Raw genomic sequence first — 16,305 nt, forward strand, 5'->3', positions numbered from 1 at the left:
AAATAAACGTTAAAAAAATTTTTTTAAAGAAAATGTTACCAGCCATCCTAGCCCCAATTCCCATTTTCTGTCCACACATCCTCAAAAACCCAACCATCTGCCTGCCACCTTCAGCCCCCAGCCCAGCTGGCTGGGTCACGCCTTCTATCCCAAGAAAATTTACCTTCTCCCAGCAAGCCTCCTGGCTGTAGGACTCCCAGGGTCTCCCCCCACCCCACACTGTCACTGAAGTGCACCTCCACGGTGCAGCCTTTGGGATCATGCCCTTTTGTCTAGTTCCCGAAGTCTGTTGCCTATTTGGTGCCACTTTGGGTTGTGATTCCCAAGAGGGCAGTGGCTTTATGTATTAGTGTGACTTATGGTGTCAAGGGTCTCAAGGGATCAGCTTAGCTGAAAAATTAGGGCTTTGGATGAGGCACCCCACCCCCGCCAAAAGGGGTTATCTGAATGAGGCAAATGGAACAAACTTAACCAAGCCAATCTGGTTAAGAGCTTACAGGTCTGCAAACCGAGGAGGTGGATGAGCTGATGTCACAGGACCCTTCCATCTCTGACCTCCTCAGAGGCTAGGGCATTAACCCTGGGGGAGGGGGGCTGCCCTGCCAAGCCTGAGCTGGAGCCGGAGGAGGGAGGCGGGGTGAGTGGGAGGGGCAGAGAGAGCCTGGGGCGTCCGCAGTGACCTACATCTGCTCCCGGCACTGTCTGTCCACCAGCAGTCCATTCAGAGCCTTTAGCAGTGTGCAGCAGCTGGAAACAGGGAGGAGGGAGCAGACAGGAGGCTGGAGGTCGGCGGTGTGCCCAGGTAAGTGGGTACCTGGATGCCCACCCATGGCAGAGCAGGGCAGAGATGGGGATGCTGGAATGCTCTCTAACTTTTCTACTCAGGAAGGGGCAGGCAGTGGGCATGGGATCAGCCTGGGGCACGTTTGCTGGCTGGCTGATTCCACCCTGGGGTGCCTGTACAATCCCTTCTAGAGGACTCCAGGATATTTGGAAGAGAGAATCTCAGTGAGTCCTGTCTGAGCAGTTTTGTCCTGGCTCTGATTTTCCAGGCACTGTTTGGCTTAGAGTGTGAAATGATGATCAGGTTAAAAATCTGACTAGCTGTCTAAAATAACGACTTCAGTTCTGGGGCTTGTTACATCTTGATTAATAACATGGTCAAAGCAGTTGAGACAAACCCCATTTGACTCTTCCTGCCTCAATTCTACCAGTTTGGAAGGTACAGGCAGCAGCTACCTAGAGACGCAAGACGACGGCAGGTAGGGGGCAGGGGTGAGCAGTGTTGAGGGCTATTGTTCCGGGACAGACCAGGAGACACTGCCCTGGGCTCCAGGGCTGAGAGTCATGATGGGCTGGGCATGACACGGCTGCTCTTTGGTGCTGAGAAAAATTGGAATTTCTTCTCAAAAGGGCAAAAAGAATTCATGGGAAGAGAATTCATTTCCTTCCCCCTCCCCTCTGATTGAGCCCATATCCCTCTAGTCTCCAACCAAGCAGATCTCTTGCCCGTTTATCACTAACCTTGTCCCAAATCTGGCTTCCTGGAGAGAATGGGGGTGCAGAGGGCAAGGTGGCCGAATCTCAGACCCTTAAGTTCCTGTAGGGGTTCTGCTTCTCTCTCCCTTCTCAGCTGGGACCTGAAGGCAGGAGGCCAGAGGGAGAGCAGCGGTTAGTATTACACCTCATGTGTGACAAACAGCGGAGTAAGGGACTGAGAGCTGGTGGCGAGGGTGATGGGGGCGGGGGGTGATGAAAATGAAGATGACAACGAAGGTGTCCCTGTTGAACGCTGACTACTCCAGGGTGGGGGTCGTAGACAGGTGCCAGGGCATGGGACTGGGGAACGGGTGGGACACAGGCCCCTGCAGCTCCCGCCACTCATGGTCGGCTGCGTCCTCCTCCATTGGCGGCTGCTCTCCATCATCCCTCGCCCTCCCTCATGACTCCCTGCTGCGCAGCGGCTGTGGCCCTGTGACCGCTCCAGAACGCAGTTGGCGCACCATGGCATTCCAGCGCGCTGGGGGGCAGCCTCTGGGCTGTAGAGGGGACACCTTGAGGCCAGAAGTGGACAGTTGTGAAATGGAAGTGTCAGTTGGAGGGAAGAATTTGCTCTGTCATGTGTGATTCTATCCTGAACACAAGGCTCTTGGGGAAGGGAACGGCATCTTCAAAATGGAACCCCTCGGGCACGGGCCAAGCGCACAGGGGGTGGGACTGCTGGAGAATTCTTTCAAGACATCCCCCCACCACTGCCCTTCAATTCATGGCTCTCATCAAGGCTCTCACCCCAGCCCAGGGCCAAGCCCCCTCTCTCTCCTGGGTGGCACTCCCCATCAGCCATAATGGAAGGGGGCAATTGTGAAGAAATCAGGGGGAGATAGTGGTAATGGTGGTTGCGAAAGGCTGGAGAACATTTTGGTCACCTGACACTGTAACTCACTGGCCTCAGAGGGGGGCCAGATGGATTTATGAGGATCCTGTCAGCCTGGGTCAAAAAGAGCTGAAGAACAGACAACTAAGGGATTCCCCCCTGCAGATCTGGTCATCAGTAGGATTCCAGATTGGTTGAGGGTGGGAGGCAGAAGGCTGCCGGGTCTTGCTAGAAAATCTCAAGAGTTAGGGGAGGAGCCAGGAGTCCCAGAGAATATCCCTGGCAAACTGACATTCCAAAATCAAGAGGGGGCGGTCCACTAAATAGCTAAAGGAATCCCAAGCGCCAGGAATTTGTTTTCCCTGAGCTTTGGGGAGGTTATGTCTCACCCTCTGAGTGGCCATCAGGCCTGGCGACGCACTCAAAGGCCAAGCCACCAGCTCAGGCTGTTACAAGCTCACCAGTTACAGGCTCAGCCCTGTGGTCTCGATTACCTGGGAAAGGTACAACCAAGCACCAACCTGCCCTCTCCCTGTCTCTGGGCAGGGAATTGTAGGACACAAATCGGTGTCACTAGGTGGGGTTAGAGAAGCTCTCAGGGACAACAACTCTACCCAGCTCCCATGCCAGAGAGCGACTGATGCCCCGATGGTGTGGGAGAGATGGGGTAAGACCAGCCTGCACCTCTCATAAACAATTCTGTCTTCTGTTCTCAGGAGATCAGCTGCCACCCTCGGTAACCAAAGACGCACCCAAACTATGGCAGGTGAGAGAAAAGCTGACCTCCCCTCCCCTGCCCTGCCCCTCATCTGGGCTTCTCACTGGGTGGAGAGGAGGGAAGGATAGGGCTCAGAGGTCTTTGGGACTTCACCTGTCTCTTGGCTCTTTTTAGTCTCGGCTTTGGGTTTTAACTTGTTTTCCTGAATAAAGCCCCCCATGGGGAACCCCTTCGCATTCTCCCTTCTCCAGCTTTACCCCCATGACGCTCCCAGGGTCTTCCCTGGGTGCTCCCTGCCCACTTCCCAGGGGCTCCATTCACACTGCTGGAGGACTGTCAGAGTCCACTAGAAAATTCAAACGCCCTGCTCACAGGCAGGAGCTCTGGGAGATAGTCCTGCCCCTGGTAGGATAGTGAGGAGGGGTTCATGGTCCTTGGGTGCCTGGGTCGGTGCTCCATTGTGTCGAAGGGCCACCCACGAGGAAGAGTAGGAAGGGCTCATCTCCCTTTCCCCCACCTTTCCCAGGGAAGCCCCTCAAGAAATCCCGCCTTCATGGGGTGAGCATCCAGCAGCTGGTGGAGAATATCCCCGAAGGCTTCAGCACCCCAGACTTCCAGCAGAAGCCCGTCCCCATGGCGCTGCAGGAAGGTGAGACCTGGGAGGGGAGCTGCTGAGGGTGTGTGCAGTGGAGGGGGCTTGGGCGCTGTCCTTCCCAGCCTGCCTCCCAGCCCCCAAGTCCAGCACCAGGCCACGCCGTGTTTCCTTATACTTGTGCGGTGCCTGCCTGCCTGGGTCCCCCGAAGGGCAAGGGACCTGAGGAGCCAAACGAAGAAAGGGAGTGAAGACATACTACGGTATGCTGAAACAAGAAATATTTGGGAATAAGATTGGGGGATGCTAACCGTGGAGTGGGAACGGTGGTGGTGTTTCTTAGCGCCCTCCCCTCTCCCTGCCTCCGAGCAGCTACTGTAGACACTATAAAATGGAGTTAAGGGGCTCCTGGGTGGTTCAGTTGGTTAGCGCCCGGCTCTTGACTTCAGCTCAGGTTGTGAAATGGTGGTGAAATCAAGCCCCATGTTGGGCTCTGAGCCAAGCACAGAGCCTGCTTGGGATTCTCTCTCTCCCTCTCTCCTGCCCATCTCCCACTTGCACTCTCTCTCTAAATAAAATAAAATAAAATAAAATAAAATAAAATAAGTTAATTTGAGCTGTGTGAGAAAATTGCCCAGGAAAGTGATGGCAGCAAAGGCTTTAGGGGGAAGGGATGAGAATTGGTGTTCTCCCAACACAGCTTCCTGCAATACCTTGAGTTTACAACATTCCGGTATAAGAAAAAGAATGGCACTTTATTTTTCGAAATCTGACTTTAAGTCACCACTCAACAAAGTCATGAGAAATTGTCTTTCATCACTGGGGAGGGCCCTTGGGTCTTCTTCACTCCTCACTGATCTCTACTGAGATGTTCCTGGCAGGAGCCCAAGGGATTCCTTGAGGGTACGCAGCGCCCAGCCTTCCAGGCCAAACATGGAACTCGGGCGCTTTTCTGAGGCTGGAACCCTGTGTCTCAGGACCATCCCACCTCGAGAGTGGACATGGAACCTACAAAAGACTCATCCCCTTCCCAGTCGTGGGAGAATCCTTCAGACTCCTTTCCTTACCCACTTGCAAAGAAATACCCCCTTCTGCCCCAAGCCTGCTTGCTTCCCCTTCCACATGGACAGTCTAGCCACACTCTGTGATACAGAAGCCAAGCAGGCATTGTCTGGAAATTCCTGCTCTCCGCCTGGCATCATAAGAGCCTTGGAGTCAAGGGCACCAAGACCTGACACCCTTTTTGGATTGGGCAGTTGAAATGCCTAAAGCAGTGAAAGTAACATAAATGAAAATCTCAATAAAGTACACTGTCACCCCTCCCCTAACCTGCCAATCTTTTGACCACTTTTCCTGCCCCAGGGAAAAATGCCATCTTTCGGGCCGTGGTCTGTGGGGAGCCCAGACCCAAAGTGCATTGGCAGTGCACCAAAGGTAACCTCAGTAACTCCAGCAAGTACGAGATCTCCTCTGCCCCTGGCAGCAAGGAGCACGTGCTACAGGTAAGATCTGAGTTCTCCCCCTGACCCAGGTCTACTCATTTCTTCCTGTCCCCTCGAAGGTCTCCCTGGTGGCCTCCAATCCCCAGAGGAGTAGGAGATGGTCCCAGTTGGGGATGAGTCCAATCAGCTCCATCCTGTGGCTCCAGGTCGCCTGAGCCAGATGTGGATCTGGCTGCCTTGAGGGTACCTCTGCTGCTAACCTGGCAGGTGGCGGAGGCTGGAGCTTAAGAATTCCAGCTCTGGAGTGTGACAGCCTGGCTTCCAATCCCAGGCCCACCACCTTGGCCTTGGAAAGTTACTTACTTCTCTGTTTCTGTACCTGTTTCCTCACCTATAACATGGGGGTGATAACGGTACTTACTTTATGGTGTTGTTATGAATACAAAAGGTTGATGTAAAGTGTCTACTCAGTCCTGGCCTCCAGGGAGCGCTCTGTCCGTGCCGGCCAATATGAGTAATAATTACAGCTATGGAACACCTGCTATGCGCTGGGCCTTGGGCTACACATTTGACATAGATTATATAACTCAATGCTGACCATTCACTACTTTTTGAGGTGTTATCCTCACCTTCTAAGAAACAAAGGTTCAAAGAGGTGAAGTAATATACCCTAGGTGCCGTAGCCCATAATATATGACAGAGATGATATTCAGTCCCAGATCCATCCGATCCAAAAAAAAAAAAAAAAAAAAAAAAACAACGCGTGCTTTTTCTGCTATGCCACGTTGCTTCTGATGGCAGAGAGTTGGTACATCTGCTCTCTGTCATGATCCAGCTCTTTGTTTTGGGGTCTGACTTTCTTGATGAAGGCTGGGGGCTCCGCAAGGAAAGGGCTGTGTCTTGTTCATCTTTATACACTTATAGCCATGTCCAGTAAGTGGAGGAAAGGGAGGTGCTAGCCCTGTTCCTTTGGCCTTGGCCTCTCTGCAGATCAACAAGCTGACGGGTGAGGACACAGACGTGTACCGGTGCACAGCAGTGAACATGTACGGAGAAGCCACGTGCTCCACCAGGCTCATGGTCATCGAAGGTGGGCCTGTCCCTCTCCCCCTCTTCCTGTCTCGTCAGTGCTTGGATGTTGGCCCTGCTTTTCCCCTCAGAGACCTCAGAGGCTGTGCAGCTGGTGGGGTAAAAGGAGAGAGGGACACCAAGGCTGCTGCCCCATCTGGTGCCAGAGCCCTTGGCTTTATCCACTTCCGCGCTAACTCTGCATCTGGTTTAAAAGGCGCACACTCAGCAGATGCCCCATGGCAGAGGCTCTGGATGATATTCTCTTAAACCCTTGGAATGAGGGCAGGAGCTGGAGGTTGGTGTCTGGTCCTGAACCTCCTGCTCACTCCTTCAATGGGCTTCATTTTCTTCTCTGGGCCTCAGTTCTCCACTGTACAAAGGATCCTTTGTACAGGCTTATGTCAGAGGTGACAGTCAGATATGTGGGGTCGGTTTGTTTGCTTTGGCTTGCACAATGTTTCCAAATTTTAAGTTACTTGTCCACGGGTAATAACGGGAAGGTACATGTCTCTTGAGAAAGCAGATATAGACTTTCAATTGGCTATACTGTATACAAGTAACAGAAAACCCTACTACGAATAGCCCAAGAAATAGACACTTGAGCATGTCACATGATAAGAAGTCCTGAGGTCAGAGTCCAGGGATCAAACCACAGCTCAGGGCTGTCACGGGACAGCCGGACTCTTCCTGTCTCGCTTTTCTGCTACCCGAAGAGGCTGGTTTATCTCCTCAGAGTCATAAGACAACTGCTGCAGACCCACACTGAATCCACAGACAGATGTACCGGGTACATCTGGCCCTCTTATCAAGAAAGCCAAAGCATTCTCAGAAAGTCCTTGGAGACTTCTGTTTATATCTCATTGGCCAGAACTGTGTCACTCACACGGCCACTCCTAGTTGCAAGGGAAGCCAGTATTTAGCTTTTCCGGCCTCCTTCCTACTAGTGGGAGTGGATAGGTGATGAGGACGAGGATTGGGAATGGCTGCAGGGTCAGGCAAACGGCAGTGTCTGACTTCTTTGGCAACATTGGCCTATACCCCGAAACGGCAGCTCCCAGGTGCCGGAAGAGCCCCTCCAGAGACGACAGTTCAGTGTGCCGTCACCCATGGTCACCTCACTCACTTCTGCCACCTCCCTGTCCCTGCAGCCATGTCAGTGGGCCTCCCCTGCATGCGATGATAATCAGGTGAGTTCCACCTCCATCATGCTAAGGCTCTGGGGTACCAAAGCTTATGACAGACAGACCATCCGCCCTATTGAGCCCTCTTGCTGAGCCCTTGCTGTGACTTGGAGGTCAGTGGAGAGGGCAGGGCCCTGGCACTCAGCTGGCTCTCAGGAAGACCACCAATGTGTCTTGTTTCTCTCCCCATCTGTCCACATTAACTCCCTCCTCTCCTCCTGATGGTCCAGTTGGCTTTCGGAAGAATCGGAAGAGGCACAAGGAACCCCAGGAGGGTAGGTGGAAGGGTGGCCAGAAATCTCCTCGGGAGTGGGGGAATGGGCTACTCCTTGTCTGGTGCTCCCTACCTGGAAAAACCCTTACCTTATGGAGCATAACCAGTGCCCAGGAGAGCCTGTTCAAAAGCTTGGCTTGGGTCCAAAACCATGGACCACAGGTCCTCAGACTGCCCACCCCACCCTACCTCCATTGCTACGGAGTAGCCCCGTGTTAGCCCCTGGGCATCCCATCCTGGGCTTGGGGCCTCATTCCTGCTCCTTTTCTAGACCTCAGGAAGGAGTTGATGGACTACCGAAATCTCCTGAAAAAGAGGTGGGTCTGGGCTTTCCAGGGGCAGGGGTGAAGGCTCCCTGCTACTTCCATGGGCAAGCCAGGCTCAGCTCTCCACTCCACCGGCTAGGAAGCTAGACTGCAGGTGGCCAATGGGAGGAGGTGGAGGACTGACCTGGGAGCTCTGCCACCTTTAAGCTCTATGTCCTTAATCATCTCTCCTGTCTGGGTCCTGATTTACTCCTTTGTAAAATGGGATGCTCCGCTAGAACAATGATATTTTTTAAAAAGTGTTAAAGTAACAGAATAATCTGCACTCTCCCCCTTTCCCCCGCCCTGCGCATCTTTCTCAGAAATACACAAAAAAAAGTTGTTAGGAGTGGTGTTTCTCCTGCGAGCAAGTTTGCACTGTGGGGAGAAGGCGGACGCACCCATCTCTGGGTCCATCATGTCCTGACAGTGGTCAGTCCCAGAGCCCAGCTTCCCTGTCCCTTTCTTCCAGGGCAGAGAGGGCCGCTCCCCACGGGCCCCTCGGGGGGGGGGGGGGGGGCAGGCCCGGGAGACCAGCTCCTGGGGCTCCCCCAGGTCTCCTCTGGCCCCTGACCCGCCCACCCTGCTCCCCAGGGCCCCGCCTCCCCCCAAGAAAAAGCCGGACCTGGAGCAGGTGTGGCAGCTGCTGCTGACGGCCGACCGCAAGGACTACGAGCGGATCTGCCTGAAGTACGGCATCGTGGACTACCGCGGCATGCTGCGCAAGCTGCGGGAGATGCGCAAGGAACACGAGGACAAGATGGCCCAGGTACCCTCTCCTGTGCCGCAGCCCGGTGCCTCGCGGGCGCCCCCTCCTGGAGCTGGGCTTGTTGGAGGACCCGCCCTCGTCCGCACCGTCCCCGCCCAACCCCGGTGTCGGGCCAAGGACCCAGGCCTCAAAGTCCACGACTTGGCTTTAAAATCTGGCTCTGATCCTTACTAAAATCTGGGGCTTTGGGAAAGTTAGGGCCTCCGTGTCTTGGTTTCCTTATTTGTAAAACGGGTGTTCTAGACATACCTGCCTCTTAGGCTTAGTGAGAGGATGAACGAGGGAAGGTCCTTAAGGCACCCAGCCCGGTGCTGCAAGGGCTTCCGGTCAGCTGTCAGCCTCCCCAGACCTTGGATACCTGTCTTATTTCTAAAAGCTTCCAGTGGAGGGAATTCCACAGTGTCCTATAAACTGCAGGAACTTCTGCCCTGGGTCTAACCTAACTATAGCATCAGTCTGATTTTATCTTCTGGAAATGCAAAACAACAAAACAAAACAAGTTTCCATCATCCTGAAAATAGTATTTTATCATTTTTGAAGGTGGTTCATCAAACATCCTGGGACTCAGTTTCTGTCCTCCAAGCTTTCTCACTGACCTTATCCCAGGGCTTTGCACACAGTGGGAGCTCAACTAAATTTTTATTGGACGGAATAACAGATGAACAGAAAAGCCCTCCCAGGTTCTCAGAGCACTTGGACACCTGGGGTCCTTTCTCGCTTTCCTTGCTGACCTGATGTCTCACCTTGGAAAATTTCTTCCCACCTGTAAAATGGGCAAATGCATGCTCCAGTGGGGCCCTGGGGGGCTGGGGTCTGCGGGTTTGGAGTGCCCTGATTAGAGAGCTCAGACAGCTCCCCGGGCGGGTTTGTCTTCCCTAGTATGTCAACGCCATCTCCAACCTGAGACACATCAAGGTCAGCAAGGAGGGGGTCGCAACGTTTGACCTGGAGCTGGACCTCAAGTATTCTGGGAGCAAGATTTACCTGTATAAGGTGAGGCCGGAGGAGCCATTGAAGAGGGAGGGATCTGGCAGGGATGCTGCAGGTCCTGGGCGGGGAGGAAATAGGGGCCCATGGGTTCTCCTCTGGGAGCAATTCAGGTCCACAGATGGTGAGTCCTGCATCGTATGGAACTCCTGGTTCGGGTGAGGTCAAACTTCGGTGTGGACAGTTCGCAGAGTGCTCTTACCTCTCATTACGCAGCCAGGTTCTCCAGCCAGGGCACGGGGACAGGCGGCAGCGGGGGTTAAAAGAGAATTCTGAGAAATCCCCCATCCAATTCTGCACCCCCATCCATCTAGCTCTCTCTCCAGAGATCTGACACATCCTTGCATGGGCTCCAATAGTAACTGCCTGTAAACAAAGTGGGAACTGGGGCAGATGTGTGTGTTGGGGGAGGAAACAGCACAGCAATTCTAGTTCTATCATCAGACTCATCCTGGCTCCACCACTTACTGGCTGTGGGACCCCAGGCAAGATGCTTACCTTCCCTGTGCCTCGGGGTCCTCACATGTAAAGTGAGGGTCATGTAGGACCTATCTCATGGCACAATTAAAAGATGAATGAGATTATATATGATTTACCACTTTTCTTAGCTCTGTTGTCCTCCTGCCCCCTCCCCCCTCCCCTGGGCTCGCCTCGGTTTCCCTGCTCCAACTGGTCCTGCTGCCTGTCACATCTATGGTCTTCCCCGCAGCCAGGCTTCCCCTGGCCACCTTGTGTGACACTGTTGTGCCCCCCCAACCCCATCCTGCCTTCCTGAATCTGTACCCTCTTCTCTCTTTTCTTTTTTTCCCTAGTTCTATCTGTTTCTAATATATGTTATATTGCCTGCTTATGATATTGGTTGTTTGTCTGTGTCCCTTGTAGAATTTTAGCTCCCTGGGGGCAGGAATCTTTGTTGTATTCACTAATGCGCCCCAAGTACCTAAAACAGTGCCTGGCACACAGTAGACAACCGAAGATGAGCTATTATTAGTATCTGGCACATAGCAAATCTATCCAGGCTTTAGCTAAAGTGGGCGTGGGTATAGAGTACTAGGTTTTGTAGAGCCCTGGGGGTATCTGATAGAACTCTCTCACGACCCTCTGGGAACAAATGTGCTGCCCCCCCCCACCCGCCCCGGGCTCCTGGTGGTGCCTCCTTGCCCCCTGCTAACCCCCTCAGGCTGAGATCTCCCACTCTCAGGTGCCTCTTGGGTAACACTTACGGATTATTTACTCCACGGTGAGAGTCAAGGACACTCCTAGGACATTTATTCCCCTTCACCTCACATTCCTTGTTTTCAAGGCCTCTGAGCCCTGCTCTCCACCCCCTGCCCCTGTCCCCCTCCCATCCCCCGTGTGGTTCCAACAATATGTTGTCTGGTGCCTGGGCCAGTGAGAGAAAGCTGTCAGAATGGGGTTGGGGCAGGAGGTCCTGGGGACCCGCTGAGGCCCTGAACCCTCCTCTTCCTTTCTCCGCCTCAGGATGGTGAGATGATCCCCTACGGCTTCGACAACCAGATCAAGCACTGTCTGCGGCAGCTGGGGAAACGCTACCACTTCCAGATCCGGGACCTGCATCCTGAGGATGCTGGCATTTACCAGGTCAAGGTGGAGGATGTGGAAATCTTCTCCACGGAACTGGATGCTAGCGGTGGGTGCTCTTCCCCTCAGAAGTTCGAATGGGGGAGATCCGTAAGGAGGGGGGGCTCATGCCATGGTTGGGGGGAAGAGAAATGTGATGTGCCCCCTACCCCTGCCTTGCAAAGACTGTTCAGAAGAGGAAGATACACCCAGATGTTAAATTGAAGTGATCTCTGCTTTCCAAAAGTCTTGGTCCAAGGTCTATGTTCTCTTGGTGCTGAGTTCCAGCCACAGACATACAACATCCATGCCATACCCCTGCTCACAGACCTTCTGCAGCAACCAATTATTTCCAGATTAGGTCCAAATTAATACCACTCCTCCTCGTCACTCCTTTCTGATGCAGACTCTCACTTCCCAGACCCCCCCCCCGCCAGCAAGAAGCTCTACCCAGGTTAGGCACACTTGTGCCCCGTACAGACCTCTTCCTTCCCTGCCTCTAGTGCCCACACCTCACCTGGGAACCGTCCCTTCCTCCCTCATCAAACTCTGCCCCATCCCACAAGTAGCTGTGTATGCAATCTCCACCCCCCCCCCCCCCCCCCTCCACCGAAGCACTTGACAGCTCCAGAGGCTTCCTGGGAGGAGGAGAGACTGGAGAAGAAAGCTTTGGGCAGATAGAGTGTAAAGAACATGGTTCTAAATCAAGGTTGAGAAAAAAGAGGGCATGAGATCTCTGGTATGCCTGGGCATATGCCTGGTATAGGGGAGAGGGGCAGGGGCTTTGGAATCAGCCAGACCTGGGTGTGAATTCTGACCGGGTTGCCTCTTGGTTGGGTAAAACTGGGGCAAATCGTTGAACTTCTGAAGCCTCTGTTTCCTTTCCTATAAAAAGGAAATAATAATACCTACCTTGGAAGTGGTCACAAGAATTCATAAGATAACAGATATAAAGCACCGGCAGTCAGCATATAGGTTTTCTTCACATACCCATCTTACCCTGGGATACAATTTCTGGATTTAGGATTACAGAATTCCAGAGCTGAAAACAGTCTTACTATTCATAACCTAATTATAATCCCTCATTTTATAGGTGGGGGGGGACCGTCACCTGGGGTAAGGAGGTGACCTGCCCAAGATGACACAGGGGGTTTGTGGCTGAACTGGTCTGAACCTGGGCTTCTGACCAAGCAGCCCCACCGTGTCAGGTCACACTGCGTCATGTTGCCAAGCTGACACCCCCATTCCTACCTCCTGGACAGCCATCCCCGCCAGAGTGGTGGTCCCGCTGGCTGAGGCCCACTGTGAAGAGCAGGGTGACGCCGTCTTCGAGTGTGTTCTCTCCAACCCCTGCCCCAATGCCACCTGGAATTTCCGGCACCAGCCACTCCAACTCAGCAACAAATATGAAGTGTCTGTGTCTCCTGATGGGCTGATCCACCGTCTGGTGGTAAGGGAGGCCCACTTCTCAGACATGGGCCTCTACTCGCTTGGCACTGGGTTCCACAGCTCTAGCGCCTGGCTGGTGGTTGAAGGTGAGTGGTTCACACCTCTGTCTTTCCCTGCCTCTACCAAGGCAAGCCTCAGGGCCGAGGAGGGCATGAAGAAGGTCAGGAGTAGGGGCTCCCTTTGGTCAGTCATTTGCTTTTGAGGATTCCTTCCCTGTCAGAGAATGAGGAAGGCTCCCGAGATCTATTCCTGAGCTGTTGTGATGTAGGCCCTTCACTGCCAGCCGGGTCGACCTCAGCTGTATCTCCTCCACGAGGCCTCTGGAATTACTCTGGGGGTGCAGATCCAAGATGGCCTGAGGGTCCTGGCCAGCGCTTGGCCCAAGTTCAGTATGGGTGAGAAGTCCCTGGGTTAGGCCAAAGAACACCCTTAAATCCCCCTAGGGATGTGGGCTCAAGGTGATCTCAGGAAACTAAACTGGGCATTTGTAAGGCAGATGGTGGGGCAAACAGATCTTTTAAAAACCATGCAACTGCTCGTGGCAGTTTGATAAGGAGATGAGTTTGGGGTTATGTGTTTTCTCCAAAAATCCTCATGAAGCACATAGCAGCAGCGGGATGGTCTGTGGCTTGAGGGCTGGGGGAGGTGGTGATAGGATTCATCTATCAGTGAGCTGGCACACCCTGGCTTCTGAGATGGTCAGCTTTTTCTCTACTGGGGAACCTGAAGGTCAGTCAAAGCAGTTGGGGTCAGACAGGTGCCTTGGCCTGATTTAACGGGTCTTTTCTTTCGTCTCTCTGTGGGGCCATTGACCTCTCACCAAAGCTGGGAAGGATAAAGGCCTTATGACCACAAGTGATCACCACCAGCTGCAAGCACAAGGAGCCCAGACTTCAAAAGCAGAAGATTCCAGGAGCATCGGTGGCAAGGGAGGGAAACCCAGAGAACAGGGCCCCCTGGAGGGCTCCCTTAATGGGGCCAGGCCTGCTTCTGAGCTACAGCTCACAGCTGGCTCAGAGACAGGTGGCCTTGGTGGGCATGGCTATTCCTTGATGGAGGGTGATGGGGCAGCTGGCTCAGCCTGGGGCCCTGGACAGGCAAGAAAGGGCTTTGGGGAAGCAGAGGGATACACAGTCACTCCCCCTGGGGAAAATCAGCTGCACAGGGAGGGAGGCTGGGACAGAAGCCTTCCAGGGAGCCCCTATCCACAGGGAGAAGGCCTGGAATCAGGTTTGGGCCTCACGGAAGGTCAACAGCAAGATCATGGCAGGGACAGTGATGGGGACAGATGTGGTAGGACAGCAGGAGGCTGGGAGGCTAAGTCCAGGCACTCTCAGGTGGGAGGCCTGGGAAGCGGTGGGGAAGGAAAGGAATACAGAGAAGATCATCAGAGTCCCCTGGACAGGCATAGCCAGGAACAACTCTGCAGTGCTCATCTGGGACCTGGGAGGGGAAAGACAGCTCTGAGGGGATCCCAGTCTGGTCCTGTGGGCTCTTGGTCAGAAGAGGAAATGATGGAGATTTTGCAGGAGGGAAGCCTGGGTGAGGTGGAGGGAGGGGGTGATCGGAGCAGGGAAAGGCGGAAAGGAGCAACAAGAGCAGTGTGGGGTAGTGGGACTGACCTGGGGGAAGCCAGGGACAGGCATAGGGCAGGTGGTCCTGGGGCCCAGGAGTACTCTGGAGAAAGAGCTTCTAGCTCCAAGGCAGGCATAGGCCCTGAGTCCTGGGGCTCTCAGGGAGGTAGAGACGCTCATAATGGGGAAGCAAGGGGTTTCTGGGGGCCAGAGGACTCTCTAGGAAAGAACTTCCAGGAATCATCAATATCTGGTAGCAGAAAATTCCTCCTGGGACGAGAGGGGCCTGAGGACAAAGCTGAGGGTTCACTACAGGCAGATGATCGTGGCCCAGGGAAGTCTGTGGGTGGGGGAAAGGGCTACAAAACTAGCCCTGGAGGCCCAGGAGGTCCTGGGGGCTGGGAAAAGGGCCTACAGGGACTCCGGGGAAGGGAGGGCCAGGAGACAGCAGGGGGCTTGGGTGAGGCAGGGCATGACTCCGGAAGCCTCCAGTATTCACAAAGCTGGACAGCAGGGCAGTGGGGAGCAGAGGGTAGTGGCAGAATAGAGTCTGAGAGCACAGGTCCTTGGGATGACACAGGGTCCAGCCTCAGCAAAACTGGGGCTCACCGTGGGCCTGGAATGTTGGGGTCTAGTGTAGGGGATGGTGGTGTGGGTGGTGCCCAAGGGGCTGGACTGATGAGATCTGGTCAGGGGGTGGATACCAGAAGCCACAGTCTAATTGGGTCTCCAAGCCTGGATGCTCAGGGGTCTGGGAGGACACTAGGAGACCCTGATGGGTTAAGAGGTCCAGGGACAACAGGTTCTGAACCAGACTTCTGGAATGGGTCAGGGGACTCCAGAGGACAAAGACCCAGAGGTGAGACAGGCTATGAGGATGGCTTAGGAGGTGCAAGGAGAATAGGACCTAGGTATGGTGGTGGCTTAGGGTATGCCAGGGAACTAGGTCTTGAAAATGCGGCTGGTTATAGTGATGGCTCAGCGATGTCAGGAGAAATGGGATCTGGTTATGGCACTGGTTGTAGAGTTGCCTCTGGGACACCTGGGGGAACAGAGTCTGAGGAAGGGGGTGGTTATAGGCATGGCTCAGGGGTACCTGGGGAAATGTGGTCTGGAAACAAAGATGGTTCTGGTCCTGCAATAAGGGGGTCTGGGAAACTTGCTAGTCTCAAGAGTGGCTCAGGTAGCCCTGAAAGAGGGCCCATGGATGAAGCCAGGATACATCCAGAGGCCAGGGATGCATCCAGAGGCCAAGGGGATACTGGCCCTGGGGGAAGGCATCATTCTCATGGTGGCCTGGGGAGTCCTGGGACAGTGGGGTCTGTAGGTAGAGGTGGCCACGGGGCCTCTACAACAGTGGAGTCTGTTGGGGAGGGACATGTGGAAGCAGAACCAGGGGTCCCTGGAAGAATAAGACCCTGGGGTCAGACTGGAGACTATGGGGACTTCAGAGCCTCAGGGTCTCTGGGGGCCTTTGGAGAAGGAGGCCATGAAGATGGCTCTGGGGGAGCAGGAGCCATGGAGCCAGGGTATCTGAAGGCAGGAGGTAAAGTGAATGACGGGGGTAGGACCAGGGACCTTGGTGCTAGGGCCTCTGGAGCTGGAGCTGGTCATTGGGATGATACCAGGTTCCCTGAGGCACTAGCTCCTCATGCTGGGGCCAGTTCCAAGAGCCAGGGGGCTTATGGCTCTGGTGATGTGCCGGGTTATGGGGGTGGATCAGGAATTCGAGGGCCTCAGCAAATTGGAAGGAGAACAGCTTATGGAGAAAGGTCAGGGGGTCTTGGGCCTGGGGGGATTGGGCCAGGGGGTGAGGAAGGTTATAAGGATGGTATTGGGTCCTCTGGGGGAATAGGGCTTGTAGATGAGGTAGGCTATAGGAAAGATTTGGGAGCTCCTGAGGGAATGGGTTCAGTGGGTAAGGCAGATCATAGGGATGGTTTGGAGGGTTCTGGGAGAATGGGGTCAGGGGGTGAGATAGGTTATAG

The 16,305-nt window shown here is 54.2% G+C and overlaps 1 protein-coding gene across 1 annotated transcript in view; it reads left to right on the forward strand.

Moving 5' to 3' along the window:
• The first annotated feature begins 690 nt into the window (after positions 1 to 690).
• Positions 691 to 16,305, forward strand: part of IGFN1 (immunoglobulin like and fibronectin type III domain containing 1) — a 31,672-nt gene continuing 16,057 nt past the window's right edge. Inside the window, exons 1-12 of the mRNA XM_040462016.1 lie at positions 691 to 802; positions 3,091 to 3,140; positions 3,619 to 3,741; positions 5,047 to 5,186; positions 6,117 to 6,216; positions 7,609 to 7,653; positions 7,924 to 7,969; positions 8,552 to 8,726; positions 9,606 to 9,719; positions 11,196 to 11,364; positions 12,557 to 12,829; positions 13,569 to 13,618. Coding sequence (XP_040317950.1) covers positions 3,134 to 3,140; positions 3,619 to 3,741; positions 5,047 to 5,186; positions 6,117 to 6,216; positions 7,609 to 7,653; positions 7,924 to 7,969; positions 8,552 to 8,726; positions 9,606 to 9,719; positions 11,196 to 11,364; positions 12,557 to 12,829; positions 13,569 to 13,618 — 1,242 coding nt within the window. The 5' untranslated portion in view covers positions 691 to 802; positions 3,091 to 3,133. The remainder of the gene's footprint in view (positions 803 to 3,090; positions 3,141 to 3,618; positions 3,742 to 5,046; positions 5,187 to 6,116; positions 6,217 to 7,608; positions 7,654 to 7,923; positions 7,970 to 8,551; positions 8,727 to 9,605; positions 9,720 to 11,195; positions 11,365 to 12,556; positions 12,830 to 13,568; positions 13,619 to 16,305) is intronic.

The sequence above is a fragment of the Herpailurus yagouaroundi genome, unplaced genomic scaffold (genome assembly GCF_014898765.1).
Source record: "Herpailurus yagouaroundi ecotype Mexico unplaced genomic scaffold, PumYag 308, whole genome shotgun sequence".
Classification (NCBI taxonomy): Eukaryota; Metazoa; Chordata; class Mammalia; order Carnivora; family Felidae; genus Herpailurus; species Herpailurus yagouaroundi.